Source organism: Astyanax mexicanus, chromosome 6 (assembly GCF_023375975.1).
Source record: "Astyanax mexicanus isolate ESR-SI-001 chromosome 6, AstMex3_surface, whole genome shotgun sequence".
NCBI lineage: Eukaryota > Metazoa > Chordata > Actinopteri > Characiformes > Acestrorhamphidae > Astyanax > Astyanax mexicanus.
Genome location: NC_064413.1, coordinates 2,098,480 through 2,125,849, shown reverse-complemented (window position 1 = coordinate 2,125,849; position 27,370 = coordinate 2,098,480). Strand labels below are relative to the sequence as shown.

At 37.0% G+C, this 27,370-nt stretch overlaps 1 protein-coding gene across 2 annotated transcripts in view; it reads left to right on the top strand.

Moving 5' to 3' along the window:
- Positions 1-18,596, top strand: part of LOC103029857 (cingulin) — a 41,201-nt gene extending 22,605 nt beyond the window's left edge. For both annotated transcript variants that reach the window (XM_022674196.2, XM_022674195.2), the window contains exons 6-21: positions 2,341-2,456; positions 3,084-3,216; positions 3,909-4,121; positions 4,673-4,821; positions 6,136-6,256; positions 7,564-7,776; positions 8,275-8,496; positions 9,443-9,691; positions 10,548-10,718; positions 12,289-12,450; positions 12,558-12,647; positions 13,146-13,229; positions 14,014-14,132; positions 15,374-15,482; positions 15,587-15,750; positions 16,973-18,596. In XM_022674196.2, the coding sequence (XP_022529917.2) occupies positions 2,341-2,456; positions 3,084-3,216; positions 3,909-4,121; positions 4,673-4,821; positions 6,136-6,256; positions 7,564-7,776; positions 8,275-8,496; positions 9,443-9,691; positions 10,548-10,718; positions 12,289-12,450; positions 12,558-12,647; positions 13,146-13,229; positions 14,014-14,132; positions 15,374-15,482; positions 15,587-15,750; positions 16,973-17,114 (2,457 nt within the window). In that variant the 3' untranslated portion in view covers positions 17,115-18,596. The remainder of the gene's footprint in view (positions 1-2,340; positions 2,457-3,083; positions 3,217-3,908; positions 4,122-4,672; positions 4,822-6,135; positions 6,257-7,563; positions 7,777-8,274; positions 8,497-9,442; positions 9,692-10,547; positions 10,719-12,288; positions 12,451-12,557; positions 12,648-13,145; positions 13,230-14,013; positions 14,133-15,373; positions 15,483-15,586; positions 15,751-16,972) is intronic.
- Positions 18,597-27,370: the final 8,774 nt, after the last annotated feature.

The window sequence follows — 27,370 nt, the reverse complement described above, 5'->3', positions numbered from 1 at the left end:
GCTCCTTGCTGAATCACTGGGTAATTTGGCCAGATGTCAGGTTTATACTGTGGCTCCCGTACCCAGGCCTGTTGCAAAAGCACAGGCAAACCAAACAGACAGTGACTGGTTATGAATTTAATGAATATAAATGACAATCTGTGTGAGATTTCCTTTAAATTCTGTGATTGTCAATGCAGGAAAGTACAGAAACACTGTTATCAGAATCCCCCTCAATGGGGCCCTTCCCACTAGTTGCTGACGGTTCAATATAACCAGACTGGAACATGTTCAGCAGTATCCATGCACACCAGCAGTTCACTGTCTTTAACACTAAAACGGATAAACCTATCCTTTATATTTGATTACTTATACTATTTTAACAGAACTGAGTTTTATATGATTATATTAGCCACACTCTGTCTGAACTCAGTTCAGTTCAGTTTTGCCTCAATTTTGGTCAAACAACAATATAACATTTTAGTAAAGATGGTGGTTATAGTGTGTGTTTTTTATTATACCATTACTTTACTGTTTGAGCAACACTTAATGTGACCATATTTATTATAATATTATCACATTTTTGGCCAATACTAAGGCGCAATGTGGAGTTTCCACAATCAGTGATGGAGATGGGGAATTCATTTTCCAGCAGGACTTGACACACTGCCCACACTGCCAAAAGTACCAATTGGTCTTATAAAAATATAATATTCTAATATTCTGAGACACTGATTTTTAGGTTTTTTTATTTGCTGTGAGATGTAATAAGATCAGTGGTATTAATTGGGCTTAAAATGACAATTATATTGTTTATCGCAATATGTCATAAAAAAATGGTTATTGTAATAGACCTAGTAGTCATAATGTTTTGCTCATTGGTGTATAATAAAGAAACGTAAAGAAATATTATTGAACTGAAGGGGTTAAAGGGTCAGTATTTTTGCTGTTTTTTTTTATAATAGCATTGCTATTTTAATAATTTTTAAGAAACAACGTGCTTCACATTCGTCTTCTTTGTTTCTTTCTTTGGCCGATTACCCAGATTGTGATTTGTAAGTAGGGCGAAAGGACACAAGCCTATTATGTTCCCTCTGGCTATACAGACAAATGACAACACTGCAATCTGACGACTATGATAACAGTGCAGGGGGATTATGGACTCTGTGGGATAATTGGGCTGTAATCTGGTTTAATCTGGTAATTTAATGTCTCGTGTTGCTGTTAGAGCATATGTGTCTTTTTACTGGGATTAAGTATTAAAGACTGCTACTATAGACTGGTACCAGTGTTCTGTTTCTACGACTGACTGAAAAGATAATGTTTTATATCAGCAGATTATAGAGGCTTTAGCAGTGGCATGGTATTATTATATCTAGTATTATATAAGTATATAATAAGTATTATCAGTACTTTACTTATTCCTAATATCACTACTAGAACTAGTCAACAATAGACAGAACAATAGTGCAACAGTACAAAAGTGCAGACAGACAATACAACACAATACAAACAAAGAATAATAAATAACAAGACAGTGTGCAAATTATGCAGTGTGCAAAAAGTGTGCAAAAAAGACCAGGTGAGGTAGTAATTACTCTATTACACAGTGTGCAATAGAGTCCAGTGAGGTAGTAGGGTTTTTAGTGCTTTCCATTTTCTGGGGTAAGTGGGGTAAGAGTGTCTGTGCATGTACAGAAAAACCATCAGTTCAGTCTCTGCAGTTGAGGAGTCTGATGGCTTGGGGGTAGAAGCTGTTGCAGAATCTGGTGGTGCTGGACCGGATGCTGCGGTACCTTCTTCCCGAAGGCAGGAGGGAGAACAGTCTGTGTGAAGGATGGGTGGGGTCATTCACAAAATGAGTACACCTACAGTATAACAGGCTGTTGGCTGTAATTTATTAGTCATTTTTACCAAATAATTTCCTTTTTACAGTATTTTTCCTGCCACTTTCACTTTTGGGGTTTTGGGTTTTATATTAAATAGTGTAACCAGTGATATACAAATTAATATGATTTGATTTGATGTAGAGCTGCGCAATAAATTACAATATTTTGTCTTATTGTGATGCATTTTCTTATTTTTTAAGCATATAAAAGATTTCAGCAGTGCTTAGTAAATGCGGACCCAACTGTATGTTACATTAGAGTGTAAAACAATGTATTAATTGGTTTAATTGGATGATGTTCAACAAACATGTAACTAAACTCACTGTCGTCCTTAAGTACTTATATAATACAGTTTTTAGAAATCTGCCACTGCTGATGCTTTTTGCAATAAATATCATCTCTCAAAAAGGTCTTTTAATATTTTAACTATTTATTAATCAGCCTGGTCAGATCATGTGGTCTCCATTCGCAGGTGAACAGATCAGACCCTGTTCTTCAAACTCAGCTGGATCAGAGTCTGGATGAAAATGTGCATCTCCAGGAACAACTGGGCCGGAAGAAGACTGAGCTGGAACAGACTCATACTGAGTAAGAAACACACCTACTACTTTTTGTCACATTTTTTTTGTTTGTTTCTATCAAAAGCAAACGTAAAAAAAATATATTAAAACACAATATCAAAAAGTCTTGATATAGGGCTAAATGCTTCCACTATGATCGGGAGATAGCTGGTTCGAATCCCAGTCATGCAGCTTGCCGTCAGCTGCCAGAGCCCTGTGAGAGCACAGTTGGCCTTGCTCAAGGCACACTCTTGACTTGAGTCTAGATCTTCCTGCAGCTTCTTTTAAAGTCATATGTTGGTGTTGATTTGCCTCTCTTACCAGCATACTCGCAGTTCTCTCAGAAATGTCTTGGTCTGATGAGTTTTAGTACAGGAGTCTAAGAGAATTCTAACAGTTTATCTAATGAAAACATTTTATGTTTTGGATTTGAGGAGCTATTTATTTAGTGTATGTATATACTGTATAATATGCCATATTATATTACTTCTTATATTTTATGACAATTCCACTATAAATGGACCAATAGAAATGCTGCAGAATAAAATTTCAAGGTTTTTTTTCCTCCTCCTGTAAATGTTCTGTGTTGTAAATTGCTCTGATTGTGTAATTATCTATATATTTGTGTGTCTGTGTGTGTGTGTGTGTTTCTCAGGCTGACTCAGCTGCGGATGGACAGGGAGAACGCAGAGTCTCGGGTCAGACAGCTGGAGGATCAGCTGGCAGGACTGCAGGACGAGCTGAGGAGAGAGGCTAACAACAGAGCTCAAACCGGCTCTATAGAAGCGGTACACACACACACACACACACACACACACACACCGATACATACATTAATACACATTTCTCTTATTTCTTTTATTGTTTTTTTTTTATAGTTTCATATTATCGCTTTTTAACTTGTTTTGATTATTATTATTATTATTATTATTATTATTATTAACAATTTTAATTAATTAATGTATTTATTTATTTATTTATATTTTTATTGCAATATTTAAAAGTTAGTTTTAGCTTAATTTTAACCTTTTTTGTATTAATCTTATCATCTTTTGATCTTAATTTCTTATCATAGAAACTCGGTTTCATTATTATTATTATTATTATTTATTTTTTTTGTATTGTTTTTATTTTTATTTATTTTCATCCTTTATTTACTGTCATTTTAAAATGATTAAATCTAGTTATTTTTTCTTTGTCAGGTCAATCCCTGTTTTTGTAAATGTTTGGCTACATTGAGAATGAGGGTTTCCCTCAGTATACTTCTGAGTTAAAATAAAGGTTGAGTGATTGATTGATATAAAAGATATAAAGAACATTTTTGTCAGCTGCACATCAAATTACTACTAACTAAAATGTACTAAATAACTGTGTTTAACATACTGTGTGAACTATTATTTTCCAAAAAGTCAACTTTTGACATCTGTGCACAAAAAGTATTTATTTTTGTCACCAGTTTGTGGTGTTGAAATGTGTGCAGGAGTTGCTGGCTCTGCGCGCTGAGCTGGCTGAAGCTGCAGCGCTGCATCAGAAACAGGAGGAGGTTCTGAGACAGAGGGAGCGAGAGCTGACCGCTCTGAAAGGAGCCCTGAAGGAGGAGGTGTCCACCCACGACCGAGAAATGGAAACTCTGAGAGAGCAGTACAGCCAAGACATGGAGAAACTCAGAACCAGCATGGAGCAGGTTTCACAGGTACACAAAAAACACACGCCCAGGCAAACTGATCAGCACATTCATTCATCAGTCTACTCATGCTTTAGTAGAGCTCAGTAACATTTAATGGTAATTAATAACTGATCAGCAGCACAGTGTTATTGAGCTCTACTAAAGCATGAGTATATTGATAAATTACTGTTCTGATAACTGTTTTTAATCTTAGTGTTTCTGAGCTCGACTAAAGCATGAGTAGACTGATAAATGACTGTGCTGATCATCAGTTATTAATCTTAGTGTTTCTGAGCTCAACTAAAGCATGAGTATACTGATAAATCGCTTGTAACCATTGGAGAGTTTCAAAGTCAGAATGTTAAAAGGGAAAAGTAGATTCATTAATTGGGCTGCTAGTTTAAGAAGCTCTGAGGGAAAGGAGCATTTTCCACTCATGATCTGTTACAGGGCTGCTGTGATTACAATTAGTTAGCTACATTTATAACCTGCAGCTTAGTAATGCTCTGGTGTTACAGGTAATAAGTATTAATATTCACTAATAATTGTATTATTTCCACGTTAACCTTCTACCTCAGTCTCAGGCTACTATCGAAGCCGAGCGTCAGCACGTGAACTCGACAGTGCGCTCTCTACAGCAGCAGCTAGAGGAGAGTAAAGAGGAAGGAGGCCATTGGAGAGGACAGTTTCAAAGCACCAGGGAGGAGCTTCGCAACACCAAGCAAGAGTGAGCAGTGTGGGATTCTTTTATTTTTTCTTATAATAATATAAACTCTAAAATAAACACTATAAATATGTGTATTAAATATCTTCTACAAATTATACGCTTTATATAAATAATGTGCTATGTATTATTTTCACTGAAATTTATTTTTTAGTTCTTTTCAATGTGTTTATTAAACGAATGTACATTGTCTTCTTTTACATTTTGTACATTTTGTTGGTTCAGAAAGCAGCGGGTCCGTTCGAAGCCAGAGTGAGAAATGCTTAGACTACCTGATTGAAACCAGTCTTGTAGCTGTAGAAATGTGAATGTTGTTATTAGGGCTGGCCCAAATTATTTGAAAGTTTTCTTTTATTGCGTTGTTAATAATTCCTCTAGTTAGTGTTCTTAAAACATTATTTTCAAACGTTTACTGTAAGCTATACTACTTATATAAATAAATAAAAAAATCAGTTTTATTATTGTTAAAATGTTGTTTAATTGGTTTAAAGACTTTGTTGGTTAGCTTCCAATTAATAATAATAATAATAAAAAAAAAAAATATATATATATATATATATTGTTTTTTCAATTCAGTTTTATATATACACACACACACATACATATATATATATATATATATATATATATATATATATATATATATATATATATATATATATATATATATATATATATATACACGTATATACATATGTATGTATATATATATATATATATATATATATATATATATATATATATATATATATATATATATATATATATATATATATATATACATATGTATATACGTGTATATATATATGTGTGTTTATATATAAAACTGAATTGAATATTTAATTTTAATTGAACAATATAAAATGATATAAAACAATCTTAATAATATGATACATGATTCTGTTTGGACCAGCCCTAGTTAATATTGTTTAATGTAAATAATGTAATGTGATTTAATAATTTATATTAAAATATATATATTTTTAAATGATTTAAATCAGTGCAAATGTTTAAGTGAATCAGCTGCAATTACATGTTAAAGGTTTATGACTGTGTTCTTGTTCTTTTGTGATTGTGTTTTCTTTATTAACTTTGTGTTAACATCCTTAAAATCATGTGATAACTGTTTGATTTAGTAAATATGAGATACCAAAGTTGTGTCCCGTGATTATCTGAATAATTTATTGCAATCTGTTAAATCTACCTTTTTAACAGTATTCCTAAAATAGTAGCTGTCTTTATATAGTAGCCTATCGATTAAACGTTACTAGTTCTATATTTTATCATATTTTAAACTTTTTTTATCTGCGTGTTTAGGCTGCTTCAGGCCCGGCTTGAAAAAGAGGAGTTTGAGGAGGAGCTGAAGGAGCTTCAGGAGAGACTGAACGCCATGAAGCAGCAGATTCCTGATGTCAAACAATCTCAATCTGTTAATCAGGTATTTACAAACAAATACAGCTCAAAATAAGATAAATAAATGCGTTCATTGTTAATTTTTACAGGATGTATTGTGTCTACTTTTCACTGTAGTTAGAAACAACTCTAAACTCTCTAATGGTGAGAGTCACTGAGTATTTATTTAGTTTAATTATAATTTGTACATATACAGACCTCCCCTGACTATAAACCGCAGTTATCCATGTTATATAACATGATATATTTACACAGAAAGAAGTTACAAATATCGTTATATATACTGCGAACAGTGCTGTGGCATGGCTGGTTTAAAAAATACAGTCTAGCAGGAAAAGTCATGTGAGTAAAGTCATGATATTATGAGAATAAAGTTGTAATATTAAAAGGGAAATGTGATTTAATTTCCTGGGCTAGCAGTTTAAGTAGCACAGAGGGAAAGAAGCATTTTCCACTCATGATCTTTTACAGGGCTGCTGTGTTTACCATCAGTTAGCTACATTTATAACCTGCTGCTTATTAAAACAGTTAGATAATACAGTGTACAGATTTTGTCGTGGAGGCGTCGCTAGAGGTAGCCCCAACATGAGACGCCGCCATTTTTGTTTAATTATTTCTCGCCGATTTTCATCCAAGCCTTCCACTTTAAATACACAACTTACACTAATGTCAAGTGGCTGCAAAATATTTTGTTGTTCTGACGAGCCCTGGATTAAGCTACACATTTGTTTATTTGGGTCAGTAAATCACTTTTGTTAGCCTGTAAACCAAAAATAATATATATATATATTTATTATTATTATTTTATTATTTATATTATTAGTCTCACTGTTATGTAAGCCACAGTGTTCAAAGTGTGTGGAAAAAAAGTGGGTAATAGCCCGGAAATTAAAGTAAATATTTCCATTATCACACTCTATTAAAAATATTAAAGTATGGCCATTGTGACAATAAAGGAGTATAAAAAAGAAAGACATGAGATTATCTTGTCTACCTGGTTCTTTATAAGTATAAACCAACTTCCAAACATTAAAAAAAATCTAATTTTTGCCTTTATGTGACATTTAAAATCTGATATGATAAGCCCTGAAAAAAAGAAAATCTTTCACTTTCATAAGTACTCTTATATCTGATATGTGTAAATCGTCTGATTGGACATCTGTTTATTCAGCGGCTATCTTGCCAGTTATTATAATTTCAATAATTTTTTTATACTATAATCTGAAAAAGTCTTTATAAAACAGTTTATATTGTTTGGCTCATTAATGCACAAAAACGTTTATTGCTCAAAAACTTCATTAACAAATCATTCTCTATTAAAACCTGCTGCAGGAACTGGAGCGATGCCGGGCCAGCCTGAAACAAGCCCAAGCTGAGGTGGACAAACTGAAGACAGACCTGGATAAAAAAACAATGGAGATTATTTCATTAAAAAGGACCAATCAGGAGATGGATGCTGAGCAGAAATACGAGATTGACAGGCTGAAGGACCAATCACGGAAGGACAGAGAGGAACTGACTAAAGTACACGAGAAGGCCAAGCAGGTGTGTGTTAATTTTTTATTTATTTTTTGCTGTGTATTAATAGCTTCATCTGTCTGAAAATTATACATTCATGGTAGGTGTGGACAAAAAGGCTCTTAAATAATATTAAGTTTTTTCAGTAGTCTTGTTTGTTATGAAAAAACATTGAAAAATAAAACAAATCAATACTTTTGTTCATTTTGAATGAAGTAGTAAAAAACGGAGTCTCTGATTTTGTGTGAAATTATAATAGTTATATACAAATTATATACTAAAAAAAAAAAAAAAATCTACCACAATACACAAAAAGTTCAGAATATTTAGTGCATGCATATAAACGGCAAACATTAACAATTATACAAAAAAATACCTAGTTAATAATAGACACTATTATTATTATTATTATTATTATTATTATTATTATTATTATTATTATGGTATAATCTTTCATTATAAATAGTCCTAATCTCACTGTAACTGTAATGAGACTCTCTGTGCTGTGTCGCCCCCGTGTGGCAGCTTGCTGACCCTGCGCTGGTGGAGGCTCTGCGGGGGGAGCTGAGCTCTGCGAGAGGGGAGGTGGAGAAGCTCAGGAATCAGCTGCTGTTCGCTGAGGAGGAGGTGCAGCGAGAGCGAGACGGACTGAGCTCCTCACAGACTCACCTACACACTCTCAGCAGCGAGAGAGACGAGCTGGAGGAGAAGAACAGCCGTCTGAGGGAGAAAATTACCCGTCTGGAGGTGAGGAGCGTTACTGTAACCGTGTGATCCACAGGTTTCTGTACATTTCCACATAACTGATCTGAGGCCTGAGCATAACTGTGAGGTTATGTGAAAATAACTGCTATTGTTTTTCTGCTAAAGTAAAAGCATGAAGATCTATTCTTCATTATTGCATTATTGAGAGATATTTTATTTCTCTAAACTATTATAATAAACAAAAATAATAATAATGACATTTTGAGCATGTGGCTGTTTTAAAGCTGTTTTTACTTTTATTTCACAATGTCATAGAGAATGGACTGGTTTAATCCATTATTTTTTATTTTATTTATTTATTTATTTTTATTTTATTTCTAATTTTCTTACATTTCTTCCCAATTATCTGGCCAATTGTCCCACCCATTCACCTGCTACTCAGCTATATATCCCCCCATCACTAGTAATGCTCGATCACCAGGAGCACAGCGACTCGGTTCTGATACAGCAGCTCACAGATGCATCCTTGTGCGGATCCACATCACCCTAGTAGTGATGAGGTAAAAGAGAGCCATCGACTGTACCCACCCATGAGCTCTCCAGTAAAACCAAGGCTAACCAGACCAACTGGATACAAGGGGCCCTATTTTAGTATTTCTATAGTACACTGGTCAAATGTGCATTGCACAGCTTGATTTAGGGCGTGTCAGTGTGTCTTTGGTATCATTATGGTGCAAAAAAAAAAATCTTTATTCTTTTTATTGTTGATGTAAATGCTGGATTTGCGCCGCAACACATTTATTTATCCGTCTAAGCAGCGGATAGGATTGATCAGCTGACTGTTGACTGTTGTCAGGGTTTTAATCAGTCAGTGGCGCATCTATATTTCCCACCTTCAAGATAGAAACAGAACTTGGTTCCAGTCTTCAGTAAAGATGATCAGTGAAGATGAGTCTTACTGAGAACTGTCTCTCCCGTCTGTCTGCAGGCGCAGCTGCAGGAGCGAGAGAGTCAGAGTCTGGAGGCGGAGCAGCAGCAGCAGGAGGAGAGCAGGAGGACGAGGCAGCAGCTGGACGAGGCCAAACGCCTCAACACCAAACTCAGCCAGGAGAGAGACGAGCTGACCCGTGCCGTGGACGAGAGAGACCGAGACAGAGAGACGCTCCGCAAAGAGAACTCGCAGCTGGACGAGCAGCGGAGACAACTCGAGAAAACACTCGACAAACTCAACAAAGAGGTGCAAAAACTGTGAACAATCATTTAATATAAATTCATATATAATACTGAATTTATTACTATGAGTAATCCTAATTAATATCTAATATCTAGAATTTAATATTTCAAAATAAGCATTTAATTTTTATGTTAGTCAAGGAATTTGTATAAAAGTTAAAGTTAGATTTTAAGTTTATTAGTATTCATTCTGAATAATAGTTAAAACCTAATTGTGAATATAAATGTATTTCTTTACAGATTTAAATGTATATTTTAGTTTGTGGTATGTTTATTTCAACTTCATACAGGGTGGCATTTTAATTTTTTTTTGTTAAGAATGTATTCTTTAATATAGCTGGGTGACATTTTTGCCAATATGGGAAAACATTGATTATTTTTTGTTTTTGTCTGACAGTTCTCTACTTTCAGTACGAACAAAAAAATCTAATACATTTTTTTTGTCTATTTTGTTAAAAGGACCTTAATAATGTAAAAACTACTATATTTTCGTGTATAATAAGATATATAGCACACTCATAATCTTCATTGTGCATTTATTTCAAATTATTTTGAACATTTTATTCAATAAAAAAAAAAATAAAAAAAAAAAATAAAATAAAAATTAATTTAAATTAAAAAAATAATTTTAATAGAATGTTTACTAGTTTTTTTTTATTAGGACTGCATTCTGGTTATTATGTATTTATTTAATAAATGTACATTTTATTAAAGTTAATTATGGATATATTTTCGACTGGTAATTTTATTAAAGTTTCTTTATGTATTTACTACAACAATCTGTTAGCAGATACATTTATTAGTGAGAGTGTCTTTCTGTTTATTATGTTTATATATATATATATGTATATATCTTTCAGATTGAGCGCTTGTCTGCTGATTCAAGTCAGTCGGTGCAGCTGCTTCAGTCTCAGCTGGAGGAGCAGAAGGAGAAATGGAGGAAGGAGCATCAGGATCTGCAGAAAAGCAACAAGGAGAGAATCAGTGATCTGGAGAAAGCTCAGATTACTGCCCGCTCTCTGCAGGAGGAAGTGAGGGGTTATGCTTCTCAGTTTCATGTCTTTATTTATTAACTAAATATATTCAGTTTAGATTTACTGGGTAACGGGTAAAAAGAAATAAATGATCAAATATAAACAGGAAAAATGGGTAAAATTAGAAATAATTAATGAAAGTACACAGATAGCAGTGGTGTGCGGAGATCTTGTGCCACAAGACACAGACACACACACACAGACACACACACACACAGACACGCGCGCGCACAGACACGCGCGCGCACAGACACGCGCACAGACACGCGCACAGACACGCACACACAGACGCACACACAGACACGCGCACACAGACACGCGCACACCGACACGCGCGCGCACACCGACACGCGCGCGCACACAGACACGCGCGCACACAGACACGCACACGCGCACAGACACGCACACACAGACACACACACAGACACGCACACACAGACACGCGCACACAGACACGCGCACACCGACACGCGCGCGCACAGACACGCGCGCACACAGACACGCACACGCGCACAGACACGCACACACAGACACGCACACAGACACGCGCACACAGACACGCGCACACCGACACGCGCACGCACAGACACGCGCACAGACACGCACACGCGCACAGACACGCACACACAGACACACACACAGACACGCACACACAGACACGCGCACACCGACACGCGCGCACACAGACACGCGCGCGCACACAGACACGCGCGCGCACACAGACACGCGCACGCGCACAGACACGCACACACAGACGCACACAGACACGCGCGCGCACACAGACACGCGCGCGCGCACACAGACACGCGCGCGCGCACACAGACACGCGCGCGCGCACACAGACACGCGCGCGCGCACACAGACACGCGCGCGCGCACACAGACACGCGCGCGCGCACACAGACACGCGCGCGCGCACACAGACACACGCACACAGACACACAGACACGCGCGCGCACACAGACACACAGACACGCGCGCGCACACAGACACACGCACACAGACACACGCACACGCACACCTCTGTATCTGCTGCCTTAATTGCGAGTTCAGCCAAGCGGTGGCAGCAACTCGTTTTTATGAAACAGAAGATTCAGTCATAGGTTGCCAGGTCTGTATGGAACCGTAGGGGGGGGGTTGCCAGTTAAATACAGTTAAAGTTAAAAACCTTACTGGGGAGATTCTGACAATAGTTTTTTTCTAGGTCTAAAGAGACTTATGTTGGCTTATACATACAGGAGAGACTGTTCTTATATACTGTTCTGTATTTTACTGCATTTAATTGATCATACATAATTCATAATCAGAGGACAAAACTGGTTGACATGGAAAATGGGCTGAATAAAACTATAAAGTTCAAAAATATACACTCTCAAAAAGAGTATTTAAAAAAAAAATTATATATAAATTATTTATTAAAGTGGTTTTGATGAGAAACAGTTTGTTACAGTGGTGTTGATGGGGCAAATTCTGTTGATGGTACTAATGAGTGAAAAACAAATATAACCATTTATATGCCAGTGTCAGATATATATTCACTCACAGCTTGGTTTGAACCGTGTGCACAGCTGTCCCGGCTGAAGAAGGAGCTGTCGTCATGCTGTGAGGAGAGAGATAACGCTGTTCTGGATAAAGAGCTCATCACGAACCGTCTCCGACATCTGGAAGGAGAGCTGGAGAGCCAGAGGAGCTCCTACAACGACCGCTCCCGCGACATCCGCAGCATGGAGGCACGTCCTCAACTTCACTGTCTTAAATTCTTTTTTTTTTTATATTTTTGAGAAACATGCATTAAGAGGTTTAATTAATTAGTTTATGTTTGTTTTTACTTGTTTAGGATAAAGTGAAGCGCTTGGAGCTGGAGCTGGACGAGGAGAAGAGCAGCGTGGAGATGCTGACTGACCGAATCACCAGGAGCCGAGATCAGGTAAACCATCCAGAGACTGCTGTACCCTACAGGGCTTAGGGGACAACTATTTGAAATGTTTTTTAGAAAGATACACGCATAATCTACAAAAACAAACAAACAAAATCTAAATCTATTATATATATTAAAGCTGTCCTTCCACTAAAATCCACTCAGGTGGATTTTTACTTTCTGGACCTGGACTACCCACCTCTGTGTGTAAGTAACTATAGGTTTAAATAGGATCTCCGGTGGATTTGGCGTTTTTTTACAGAGACTCTAAGACTTGAGGTCAGTGGCTGAATTGCACTGAGCAGGTTTAGCATTATTACACATGTTGTAAATTAACATATGACATTGCAAACACTGTCTTTATTTTAAAACCTTTCTAACTGTTGTTGGTCTCGCTGCCTCGCAGTGCTGTTAGCCAATCAGAGGCGATATGTTTGCATGTGTGAATATTTATGAGCAAGAGCCGAAATCTTATCTTTAACCCCCTCTTTGTGTGTGCATGTATAGATTGAACAGATGAGGGCTGAATTAATGCAAGAGAGATCCTCCAAACAAGACCTAGAGCTGGACAAGAACGCCCTGGAGAGACAGGTAAACCCCTTTTCTGTTGATTCACCGTCCACTCATTAGGACCCTCCCCTAATCACTAGTGATGCCCCAACACACCAGGAGGGTAAAGACTAGCACATGCTTCCTCTGATACATGTGAAGTCAGTCACCACTTCTTTTCAAGCTGCTGCTGATGCTGTAGCATTGCTGAGTAGCATCACAGCGCTAACGCTCGGAGGAAAGCGCAGCGACTCGGTTCTGATACATCAGCTCACAGAAGCAGCCTTTTGCTTTGGACATCACCCTAGGAGTGATGTGGGGAGAGAGCGCCATCTACCCACCCGGAGGGAGCAGGGCCAATTGTGCTCCCTCTGAGCGCCGGCAGCTTGAGGGTAAAGCTGCATGAGCGGGGGTTCAAACCTGCGACCTCCCGCTCATAGTGGCAGCGCTTTAGACTGCTGAACCACTCGACGCCCCAGAATAATGATTTTAAGATTTTATTGAAACACAAGAATAAAATAATGTGCTTCTCCATTAGAGAGCTGCATGTGTTATAACATGAAGTAGGTTTGCTTAATGTTTGAACTTAAAACTACAATACTGTTGATTAATTAAGGTACATCAAAATGTTCTCTTGGGAAAGTTGCTGCCAGAGCTGCAGTTTAGCTCTGCCCATTTGTGTGGAAATAGATATTTAAACATATTTTTTGGAACATAATGTTTATGAATTTTTCTCAGCTGTAATCTTGTTTGATGATTCCAGCAGTTATGAAGATCATGTACCTCATAACCAGTGTTTGTTTCTTTTATTTTTATTTTTTCCCAGATAAAGGAATATAAGTCTCGGATAGCAGAGATGGAGGGCCAGTCTCGTAGCTCGGTTGGTGTTTCTCAGCTGGAGAGTCGACTGCAGGAGATGGAGGAGCGGATGAGAGCTGAGGAAAGGTACAGAGTAAATAAAGTACCTGTACATTTCTGTAGTTCATATTCTACACTTATGAACAAACTTTTAACAGTGGAGCGTTGTTATTTTTACAGTATTTCACAACAATTAGCATATTTTATTATATCTTTAACGGGAAATGCTAAAGATGTAACAGCCGTTAATGTCTAAAAAGTGAGTACTCAAATTGCAAAAAAGAAAAAAGCTCACAGGTTTCAACTGGATTCCTCTTCTACTCTTCCATGACATCATCATGGAGCTGGTGGATGTTAAACACCTTTCGCTGCTCCACCTTACGCTTGAGGATGCCCCATAGGTGCTCAATTGGCTTTATGTCTAGAGACATACAGGCACATCTAAAAAAAAAAAAAATAATAGAATATCATTGAAAAAAGTTACTTTATTTCAGTAAATCAGTTCAAAATGTAAAACTCATTTTTTATATAGATGTTTTACACACCCAGTGATCTATACTAAGCGTTCATTTCTTTTATTGTTGATATGATTGTGGCTTACAGCCAATAAAACCCCAAAAAACAGTTTCTCAGTAAATTAGAATATTGTATAAGATCAATTGGTACTTTTGGCAGTGTGGGCAGTGTGCAAATTCCTCCTGGAAAATGAAATCTGTACCTCTATAAGTCTGGAGGAAGAGTGGAGAGATGCACAGTATGAAGTTTCCACAATCAGTGATGGTTTGGAGAGTCATGTCTGTCATCTGCTGGTGTTGATCCACTGTGTTTTATTATCAAGTCTAAAGTCAGTGCAGTTTTGTTTTCCCACAAAATCTTACAGCACTTCATATCTTACAGCTTCCCTCTGCTACTGACAACTTTTATGGAGATGCGGATTTGAGATTTCATTTTCCAGCAGGACTTGGCACACTGCCCACACTGCATACCAAAAGTACCAATTTGTCTTGTATAGAATTCAAATTTTCTGAGACAATGATTTTTGGGTTTTCATTGGCTGTAAGCATCACAATCATAATCATCAACGATAAAAGAAATAAACGCTTAAAATAGATCACTCTGTCTGTAATACATGTATGTAATATTGAAATAAAGTAAGTTTTTAAAGATATTCAGATTTTTTTTTAGATGCATTAGGTCTTGGCCACCACATGACTTTTATCTATATCAATAGATTAGATAAACTAATTAGATTTTCCATAGAAGATTTTATTATGTGATGCTCTAGAGTTTTACATTTCCAAATGTTCTTGTGTATATTTATCATACAGAGAGAAAAACGGCGCTTTATCCACTCAGCGTCGTCTGGAGAGGAAAGTGAAGGAGCTGAACATCACTCTGGATGAAGAACGGCAGCAGCTCTCAGAGCAGAGAGATCAGGTTTAATAGCTTTTTATTTTTATGATCTACACAATGTTTTTAAGCTCCACATTTCCGCTATCCCTCCTGCTGTAATGCTGATGAAGCATCTGTGTTCTGTGAAGCTGGCTCTGCGTGTGAAGGCTCTGAAGAGGCAGGTGGATGAGAGCGAGAGCGAGGTGGAGCGGTTGGAGGGCTTACGGAGGAAAGCTGTTCGAGACACGGAGGAGCAGACGGAGCAGAAAGAGGCTCTTCAGACTCGAGTTACGGCTCTGGAGAACGAACTCAAGTAAGACTCCGTGTTTGTGTGCATGAAGAGATTAGTGTCACGAATATAGTGATGCCCAAAAACATGCAAAGATTAAGATTTAAATATCTAAAGCAATAGATTTAGATATATTCATTATTTTATTACATATAGAGACTTTATTAGGGTTTATCTTAAAGGGGAGTTTCACTGATTTGCTGCTGAAGTGGTACATTTTTTAATTTAGTCTTTTAATTGTGCCATTTGCTTGCTGAAACTCTTCCAAATTAAACATATATTATTATATATATTATATATATATATATAATTTTTTTTGTCTTTTTTTTTACAATGTTTCAATGCTGAAAATAGTTACAAAACTCATGTGACATTTAAAAAGCTTGTTTAAAAGTATAGTCCATTAAATTCCTTTCATTTTCTCTCAAAAAAGTCTTTATTTTAAAGAAACGATTGACTGCAAGTTTAAATCACTCCTGTTACTGGAACTCGTTCCAGTTACTGGCACTCACTCCTGTTACTTTTTATGTTTGGAGTATTAGGAATGAAAGTAACAAGAATGAGTTTTTAGCATAGAATTAGCAAACACATGAAAAACAGCTAAATGGCAGCTATGCTAATAGCTATTCTGATTTTCCCAAAATTTGTATTTTTAAAATAAAGTGAGATCTAAGAATGAATTTAGGAAACAGGACAGAGTGTTGAAATTGAGATCCTCAGTCAGAGTTACAATAAGTAACAATCAAATATACAGAAAAACAAATGAGTGAAACTACAGTCTAATATGCTCGCCTCTGAACAACGAGAGCTCTAGTGCTGTGGTTAGCGGCTAATGCTAATGCTGCTGCACCAAGCCTTAGTGCTGGAAAAACTTCACTGAAACTCACCCTTATAATGCTGTACTTCAGCAGAGTGGATTTACTGCTCCTTAATATTTATGAAACACCTCTAATCATCTGACTGCAGTACCCGAACAGGCAAGCAGAGAGCAGTGTGTCTCCTGATTTCAGAATGTCCAGACACACACCAAACAGGCCTAATCTCTTAAGGTCTTTACTTTCCCGAGCAGCACTAATACACCAGCATATATAATGCCTCTTACTCTTAGATTAGACTGACATATGCTACTTAGCCTGGCGGCACACAACACGCCCCCTCCCCGAGCTTCCCCTTCACTTCATCATCTTCATCATCATCATCATCATCATCATCATCATCATCATAGTCATGTTTCCTCTCTTCTCAGGAGGAAGATCCAGCAGGCCAGACACCTTTCCATAGACTCCTCAGTCCTCAGCTCGGAGGACGACGACGACGAGGGGCTGTACGACCCCACCAGCATCACCTCCATCCTCACAGAGGGCAATCTGCAGACCAGCTCCTGCTGAAACTAGTGGGAAAAAGAGGAGGAGGAGGAGGAGGAGAGGGCACTTGGAGCTGTTAGGACACGGAAAACTGGTGAAACCACTGGATATATATAAAAAAATTAACTTAAAGAACACATGAAGCAACATAAAAATAAAAATCATTTCAAAATAATACCTGTAGGAGCAAAGACGATTTTGCATTCATGCTTTTGGATCAGCAGATTTGCACATATAGTGCAACAACACTAATATTAACATATTCTAAAATGTGAAGGTGAAAAACTCTGTTAAAAAAAATTCTGTTAAACCCCTTTTTACAGATGTAATATTATTATTATTATTTTTTTTTGCCACCTATTCTCTTAATTTGCACTTATTTCTCTATATTTACTGTTAGTTTGGCACACGTGGCTAGCTAAAGTATCAATATTTGGGGGTTTTGTATATAATAAACTGTAAGCATTACTTAGTTGTGAAAGAAAAATGGTAAAAAAAAGATATTTGTGGACACTTCTTCTTAATGAATGAGTTTAGCTGCTACTATTATATAGCACATATTTTTATTATATTGTTGAAACAGATGTGCAAACCTATAAACAAAGCTCGTTTAGTCTTTGTGGAGAAGAAGTACTGCCAAAAGAATAGGACTATCTGAAGAAAACGAACATGAACTGGAATGGGCTATTAGTTTAGCTAAATCAGGGAGAAAAAAAATATATACATATATATAAAATAATAAATTAATTCATTTGATGTAGAACTCAAATGCCGTTTCCCATTTTGATTTACTTTTGATGTGTTTTTTTTTCTCTCAACAAGTATGATCACATTTACCCCTATTTGAAATAGGTCTTTATAAGGCTATAAAAACCCTTTATAAAAAGCTTTATGAAATCTTTCAGCGAAGTTTTGCTCACCTTTTCTGAGCCTCTCTTTTTTTTTTTTTTTTTTTTACAAACCTGCTGATCCAAAATAAAATAAATTCAGAAATTCAATTCAATTCAACTATATTTAGATCAAAATATGGGTACCACTTTAAAATAAGACTACCTTTATAAAGGGTTTATAAATGATTTACAATTAGTTTATTAATGGTTACTAATTAGGTTGAAAATGCCTTAAAAATCATTAATAATCAGTTATAACACATACGTTGAAAAAGCAAATGCAAATGACCTGTTGTTTGCCAAATATTGAACCCACAGCCTTCTATATTGTTGGCCTTTCTAAATATGTGTTATAACTGATTATTAATGATTTTTAAGGCATTTACAACCTAATTACTAACCACTAATAAACTAATTATAAACCATTTATAAACCCTTCATAGGTAGCCTTATTTTAAAGTGGTACCAAAATATGTACCTGGTGTAGGAAAGCTCACAAACTGAAACATTTTACCTCAAAGCTAAATAAATAAATGAATAAATAAATAAATAATATAAAGCAGTAAAGTCTTTAGAAATAGACCCGTGAATCATCAGTCTTTCAGCTTTTACAGGACGGAAGTTCAAAATCTCAGATCAGTATTTTTGAATGGGATGTATTTTAGTGCAGTCGTCCCACACTGGGTTAGATAGTGAGCTTGAACTCGGAGAGGACTGTGGGCTGAGTCCGGCTTTCAGACATGTAAAAAAAAGAGCACAAACTTTTGAGATGGACCTGTGGTACTTAAGAGATAGATTAGAGTTTGGGACAGTGGGGTAATGATTTTTACATAGGCTAAAGTCCTATTCAGAGAGGAGTGAGAGGAGAAGCCAGAGTCAGCTGCTGGTGTTACGTGATGCGTATCTATGGATCCACATTCTTTTAGCATTACAGACAGTGGTGAAACTCTAGTGATGTGATTGGGTGTGTTTTTAATGCCAGAGAGGCTAAAGTACACAAAACTGCAACGGTAGCGTTCCAATAACAATAACATACAGAGTGTTTTCCATTCGAAATGGAATAATACACTGGGTATGACCATCTAATCTAAATCAGCAGCTTCCCTCAGGTCCTTCACTGCTGTTCACTGTTCCCCACACATTCCCCAATACAATCAAATACAATCAAATCTTTAGTTTACTATAAACCACTTTATACCACTTACCCCTAACCCTTGTTTTTGAGTGTAACCCTTCCCTTTAGAACAGAGTTACAAGGGGAAGGAGTCAAATTCTCCCCCTAAGAATTGGGAAACCCTTCAAGCGCCGGCTACGTAATCAGGAGCGCTAAAGTTCAGTAACCTAGCTGCTAACTAGCTCATTTTTCGGGTGTATTTTATTGCATGCCTTTAGAAAGGGGGGGGAGATGGTTCAGAAATGAATTATTATTGTCAATTTCTTAATTTCTCTGTGATGGGGAGATGAAATTAGCTTTGATTAGCTTTTATTTTACTCTATTTTTTCCGTTCCGCCTTAAATGCTGCAGCCCCTGCCGTCTGTTGAATAATTTAAGGTGGAACGGGAAAGTTAGTTAGCTAGCTAGCTTGCTACTGAGACAAACTACAAGCGATCTTTTTTTTTTATGCTTGTTATGAAAAAAAAAAGTCCATGAAACATTAAATCAACACATTAAACTCTGGTAATATAGTGCTAATCGTCACTTTTAACAGGAAAAATATTTAGATTTTTGGGTTTCTTACCAGTGATTCTCATAAAACCCCTTGTTTTGAACGTTACACCCCTAATCGACCCCTCCAGCCTAACAAGAATTGGGCTAAGGGGTAAGGGGTAGGGCCAAGGGGTGAAATAGGAGACATCAGTATGTTTTGGGCTCCTTTAACTGCCTCTATAATCCATAACTTTCACAAAAAAAGACATTTAAGCAATAATTTGGTGGAAAAAGTGCACAGTTTTCCCTTTTACTGCTGCCAAGTCATAAGTTTGGTGTTTAAGTGTTTTTCTCGTAGCTTTAGCACATTAGCAAAGGAGCTAGCGTAGCAAAGATGTACAGTATCAACGTAGCATCATGCCAACTGCTTATTTCTATAAAATTCTACACTAGTCAATTCCTTTCCACCCTCAAGGTGCTTCCTGTATGTTCTCCATATAACATAAACATAATATCAGCACATAAATCTGAGCACAAACTCATATAGCGGTTTTGTACATTTCACACACACTCGCTCACACACACACAAACACACAACAAACCAAGCTCAGACATGCAATAAGAGTCTTACCTGAGTAGCTGCTTCCTGTAGTAGTTTATATAATTATATGATCGTCATCGTGTCCGAGTATACTCCTCTAGAGTTTGTTCTCTAAATGCCTTTTGTGTGAACCTCCTCTAATATTTTAGTCTTCTTGTAGTAGTTGGATGTTAAAATTCTGTAAATTAATGTAATGTACGCTAAGATAAATGTATTGTACTGTGCAAAAGTTAGACACCTTAATTAATTTAATTACCAACTAAAACTGTTATCAAGTACAAGTTCTTCAATTTTTCAGTCTGGAATTCCACAGAATTTCCTTCACTGTCAGAATTGCTGTAGAAATCTGCAGAAAGATATACACTACTTAAAGGTCAGTATTGTATAATAAAAAAAAAATAATCTCTCAGCGGTCTAAAGCGCTGCCACTATGAGCGGGAGGTCGCAGGTTCGAACCCCCGCTCATGCAGCTTTACCATCAAGCTGCCGGCGCTCAGAGGGAGCACAATTGGCCCTGCTCCCTCCGGATGGGTAGATGGCACTCTCTCCCCACATCACTCCTAGGGTGATGTCCACAGCACAGGGCTGCGTCTGTGAGCTGATGTATCAGAACCAAGTCGTTGCGCTTTCCTCCGAGTGTTAGCGCTGTGAGAAGAAGTGGTGGCTGACTTCACATGTATCAGAAGAAGCATGTGTTAGTCTTCACCCTCCTGGTGTGTTGGGGCATCACTAGTGATAGAGGGAGTCCTAAAGAGTGGGTTGGGTAATTGGCCGTATAAATTGGGGGAGGAAATGGGGAAAAAAAAAAAAACTCTCTCTATATATATTTTTTTATCTAATTGTCTTCCATTTTTTCTCCTAATTAAGCTAACCTCAACCTTGGAGGTCTACCAGGTCTTTCACATGGTTCATCTATTAATCTGTGCAATATTGTATCCTGAAAAGTGAGGAACTTGTACTTAATGAACATTTTTGTACAGTGAATTAAATCAGCTAAAGGTGATCATTGACTTTTGCACAAGTTCTGGTAAGGTGTGATAGCCTGCACTGCACTCACAGTGGTACGATGAACAAATGTGTGTAATAATGTTAAAGGAACTTGTTGTATTGCTTTCTCTTTTTTTTCAAGCACAAATGATCAAGATCACGTATGCACATTTCAGTCTTGCAGCATTTCAGAACAATACTGATCAAAAGTTTAGCTTCACACTGTTTTATAATTTTTTCTATTATCAAAAATGCTTCTAAATAGTACCAGAAAAGCATTTTCTGGCGTAACAATAGTGGAGCCATTTTTGGTGCTGTATAGAAACGTTGTCTACATTAAATAACCTTTGAATCACTGCCTTTATATGAAGGATATAATAATAATTTATGTTTAATAGAAACATTTTTGCAAATATATTGGGAACAATTTAACAAAATAACCATTTTTCCCTACAGCTTTTACACCAGGTCACTTCTTGTGATCAGTATCTGGATCGTAATCTGCTAAGATTTGAGTTTTAGGCAATTTAATCAACAAATTCTTAAGTAACTCTATTTAGTTTTTTCAACTGCACGTTGTTTTATGCAAATCTGTGCATTATCTATGCATTCCAAGCAATAAATATTAATTCACGAAAGCACTGCAATTTAGCTGAAATGCCTTATTAGGTCTTTTTTAACTGTTGTTTTTGAAGTTAAACGATTTTTGTAATTGATATTGATTTATTTTTTTATTTATATATTTTTGTAGCGATAGTGTCTGTCGCAGCTTGACCAATCAAACACTGATGAAATGATGAAATGATTAAATGATTTATTAAGTTTTTTTTTTCTTGTGAACTGGTAATTGATATGTACAGGTGCTGGTCAACGAATTAGAATAATTTGAAATAGTGCTATCATGAAATTCTTTGAATGCATTTTTTGTGCAGAAAGCAAATCAGGTGTTCACCGCAACCTGTCCTACTCGTTAGACTAATCACAGAACTCGTTACCTGGAAAAAAATTTGCTCAGCTGAGCTTTCCAAAAGGCCCATTTAGGCCATTTCACTGTGACACTGTTGTTTTATTGAATTAGAATAATGGAGAAACCGTTTCATTGAATTAGAATAAATTCTCAAATTTTTGTTTTCTGTGAAGAGTGTTCACTGTGCAGTATAAAGTCAGGGTTGAGTAGAATTTCTAAGTTGTAAAATCAATCATGGGTAAGCAGCGCGACCTCTCAACCGGAATAGTGGCTCAAATTCAAGCCCTTCGCCAACAAGGCTTGACCCAAACTAAAATTGCTGAGCAGCTCGGCATCAGCCAGTCTTCCGTCTGCAAAGCTCTCAAGAAAAACTGCAGCAAGCGCACCAACTGTTCCGGCGTCCGAAAAACTTCTGCTCGCGACAACAAGCAGCTGAGAAAGATCGCAGTCAGCAACCGGTTCAAGTCCACTTTCGAGCTCACCGACTTGTGGAACAAGCAGACCGGCGCTGACGTCTCCAGATCAACCACTTACCGTCGTCTGCGCGAACTCGGCTTCAAATCTCTCGTTCCAGCAGTAAAACCGATGCTGAACAAGAAACAAATGGAGAAACGGCTGAAGTGGGCCAAAGAACACGGTGAGTGGACTGCTGAAGACTGGCAGAAAGTGGTCTTCAGTGACGAATCACGCTTCTGCATCTCCTTCGGTGACCAAGGTCCTCGTGTCTGGCGTCGTGGTGGCGAAACCTACAACCACGAGTGCGTGAAAAGATCCGTCAAGTTTCCCCAGAGCGTTATGGTCTGGGGATGCATGTCCGCTCGAGGTGTAGGGAAACTCTGCTTCCTCAAGAAGACTGTCAATGCTGCCGTATATCAAGATGTTCTGGAAACGTTCCTGATTCCGACTGTTGAGGAACAGTTCGGCGAAGAAGACTTCATATTTCAACAGGATCTTGCACCGGCTCATGCGGCAAAGTCGACCAAAGATTGGTTCACTAAAAAACAGCTTGAAGTTTTGGCATGGCCGGCCAACTCGCCTGACCTCAATGTCATTGAAAACCTTTGGGCCATCGTCAAGCGGAAAATTCGCGACAGAAAGCCTACTACGCTGGACCAACTGAAGCAGAACATCGCCACTGCCTGGGAAGCTGTGAGTGCGGAAACTTGCGACAAGCTGGTCAAATCGATGCCGCGGAGACTTCAGGCAGTCATACAAGCCAAGGGGGCAGCCACAAAATACTGAGAAAGTGATGATTGTAATTATAATAAAAATTATTCTAATTCAATGAAACGGTTTCTCCATTATTCTAATTCAATAAAACAACAGTGTCACAGTTAAATGGCCTAAATGGGCCTTTTGGAAAGCTCAGCTGAGCAAATTTTTTTCCAGGTAACGAGTTCTGTGATTAGTCTAACGAGTAGGACAGGTGCGGTGAACACCTGATTTGCTTTCTGCACAAAAAATGCATTCAAAGAATTTCATGATTGCACTATTTCAAATTATTCTAATTCGTTGACCAGCACCTGTATATATGTTATTCTTGTTGCTGAAGCAGAAAATAAAAGGTTTAGATTTTTGATTTGATGAAGATTTATTAGAACTATGGATTTGTGGATACCTTTAAATCTGTGAAGATGTATTTTACAGGATAATTCTGTTTTCTATCAAAATAAATCAATACTGAAGGACTTTTTTCTGTCTTTGACTTTTTGACTGCTTATGAGGACGCAGTACACAGTTATTAACCTTATATGTCACCTATATGTTGCAGATTTTTATTTAAGCATCACATAAAAATATTTCATATTTGATAAACAAATGTTACTGAAAATCCTGATTGTGAATGTATTGCAAAATATGAAAAAAATGTTAAATAATGGAAAAAAAATGTAAAATATTTCCTGAACTTCATTTTCAGTGCATCATCAGTATTTTTTTACTGAATATAAAACAAATATTTTATGCCTTCCATACCTGTAATTTTGTTATAGTTGTCTAGTTTTTTTATGTCTATTTTTACATATAGTTTTCTGTCTCAAAACATGAAATATATTTGTTTCATATTGTGCAATCAAATAAAAGTCAAAGTGTAAGAATTGTAAGAAAAACTCATTCAGAAATCAATATTTGGTGGAATAACCCTGGTTGGTTTTTAATCACAGTTTTTTTCATGCATCTTTGCATCATGTTCTCCTCCACCAGTCTTACACACTGCTTTTGGATAACTTTATGCCTGGTGAAAAATTCGAACAGTTCAGCTTGTAATTTAATGACTTTTCATTATCCATCTTTTTCTTGATTATATTCGAGATATTTTTTTCTTAATTTGGTAAGTGCTGCTTTTCTATATTAGTGTAAAATTCTGTGCTGCAGTTTAAAATGAGGTAAAGGTTGATGTCGGGTCACTTCGGCCCAGTTTTTAAATCCCTTTAGGTTCTCAAATTTAAACATCCCCCTGAACAAAGCGCTTTCATGTTGAACTTATTTGGCGACCTGTGATTGAAACCCCAGCAGAATTTCCTGTATTTGTGTGTTTATGTTGTTTAATCGTGTTTGCACATCTCGGTGCGCTTCGTGATGCTGAACTGGGCTGGGGTCTGTGCTTTGTGTTAATTCACTCGTGGCCGGGTTATTTCACGCTTGTGCTCTTTGGCATCACATGACTGAGTCCAGGTTTATCACTTTAATGTGAGCAGATTTGAGAATGTGATTCTCACCCATACACATCACACATCACATGACATGACCCTTAACTGTCCTCAGTTCTTAACCTTTTCTCAGACCCATTTCTGGTGTTTACTCATCTTTACTGTCATTCTCATCATCCTCACTGTCCTCACTATCACAGGGAATGACCCTAACTGACCAATCACATTCCTTTCCTCCCATATAATTTATAAATTTGTCATAATTAATCATCCAGTCACCTAACTTAGATTTCTCCACCCAGTTGAAATGTCAAATCCACTTGTACATATGATATTATTGTTCTGAATAAATTTGTAATAAAATTAATACTTCGAATGAAGTTGTGGTGTCTAAAAGGAAGTTTGTGAATTTATAAAATAGAGACATTTAAAATGAGTTTAATAACTACAATTATAATAGAATGTTTTACTTTCTGATACCAAGTTCTAATAATACAAATATCTAAACATTTTAGTTAAATAAAATAAATATCTGATATGTAGCTGTGAAAACATATAAATATTCAGAATATAATATAAAGAATACCTGGTGTTAACTTGATCTTAAATTAGATAACTTGATATAAATACAGATATATAGAGCATAACATTTTCAATATATATAGTGGTTTTTTTTTTGGGGGGGGGGGTTATAAAAAGAAAAGTGGTGTGCTCCTGATATTAAGTGGTTAGCATCACATACTAAGTAGTAAACACCAGATACTATATGGTGAATCCCAGGTACTATATGGCACTGTGAACACTGTTTGTTTCCTATTAGTATCTGGAGTTCAACACATAGTAACTGGTGCCCACCACTTAGTATCATCTGTTCACCATTTAGTATGTGGTTCCCACACCTTAGTATCTGGTGCTCACCACATAGTAACTGGTGCCCACCACTTAGCATGCCGTGATCTTCACTTAGTATGTGCTGCTAATCACTTATTATGTGGATCAACACTAAGTATGTGGTGACCAATACTTAGTATCGAGTGCTCACTACATAGTAACTGGTGCCCACTGACACCACTTAGTATGTTGGTATCAACACACCTTAGTATCAGTTGCTCACCACATAGTAACTGGTGCCCACCACTTAGCATGCGGTGATCATCACATAGTATGCGCTGCCTACCACTTAGAATGTGGAGCTCATCAATTAGTGTGTGGTTTTCACGACTAAGTATCAGGTGCTCACCACATAGTAACTGGGGCCCACCACTTAGCATGCCGTAATCTTCACTTAGTATGTGCTGCTAATCACTTATAATGTGGATCAACACTTAGTATGTGGTTCTCACCACTTAGTATCGGGTGCTCACCACATAGTAACTGGTGCCCACTGCCCACCACTTAGTATGTTGGTATCAACACAGTATGTGGTGATCACCACTTAGTATCATGTGCTCACCATTTACGATTATTACCATTTACCATTTACATAATTAAAAAATTATGACTTTTTTTATAATAAAGTTTATTTCTGTGTATTTATTTAATATAGAACAACATTCTCCACCACAGTGCAGATTAAACTTTATATGTCCTCAAGGGATAACTGTGTGTGTTAGCAACATTCCCAACAAACAAACAAACAAACAATTATCTGTACTGCAGTCATGTGTGTGTGACTCCATAACATTCAGATAACTATTTATCACATGTGGTTGTGTGTCTCTGTGTTGTAGGAACACGACTGCACCCCTGAAATAAGGCTTGGTGTGTTGGGAGGAGGAGGAGGAGGAGGAGGGTTTCGAGGGAAGGTTTAAATGTGTTGAGCAACCCGTCCACATTGCTGAAATGTGCAGTACAGCGTGTTTGTAAACACACCCAGAGCTTCTCTCAGAGGTTAGAGGGTCACTGATTAGTGGGTTAGTGGGCCGGTTGTGGTGCGGTGTCCAGTTTAAACTGGTGTTAAATGGCACTCAGTGGATATCCGCTAGTGAAAGAGCTGATAAAGTGGATTTGGATAGAGAAACAATGGAAATGCAGTGATATAGTGGTGGAGTGGAGATATGTTACATTTTATTTCTAATGAAAATGAGAAATAAAATGTTCTTATAAAAGAAATGCATTTTATCTGTTTTCCCAATTTTCTATTTTTCTCTTTCCCTCTCAATCTGAATTTTACTCAAATGAAAAAAAAATAATCAATACTTATTTTAGTTTTTGTTTTTTTCCTCAATATGGTTGTATAATCCAACCTAACTTTGTTGCAAAATGCATAAAAAGATTTAGTTAAGTGTGAAAACAAGAGCCTAATACGTGGCTACGACTTATTAATACATGGGAACAAAATAGTAATGTTTGGGGACCACTAATTAAAGTTTGGGAACGAGATAGCAATGTAAAGCATAGGAACACAATAATCCAAGGAGACAACTTATTAAAGCACTGGAATGAGATAGTAATGTGTGGGGATTACTTATTAAAGAGTGGGAACAAGATAGTAATGCATGGCCATTACTTATTAAAAAACATAGAAACAAGATAGTAA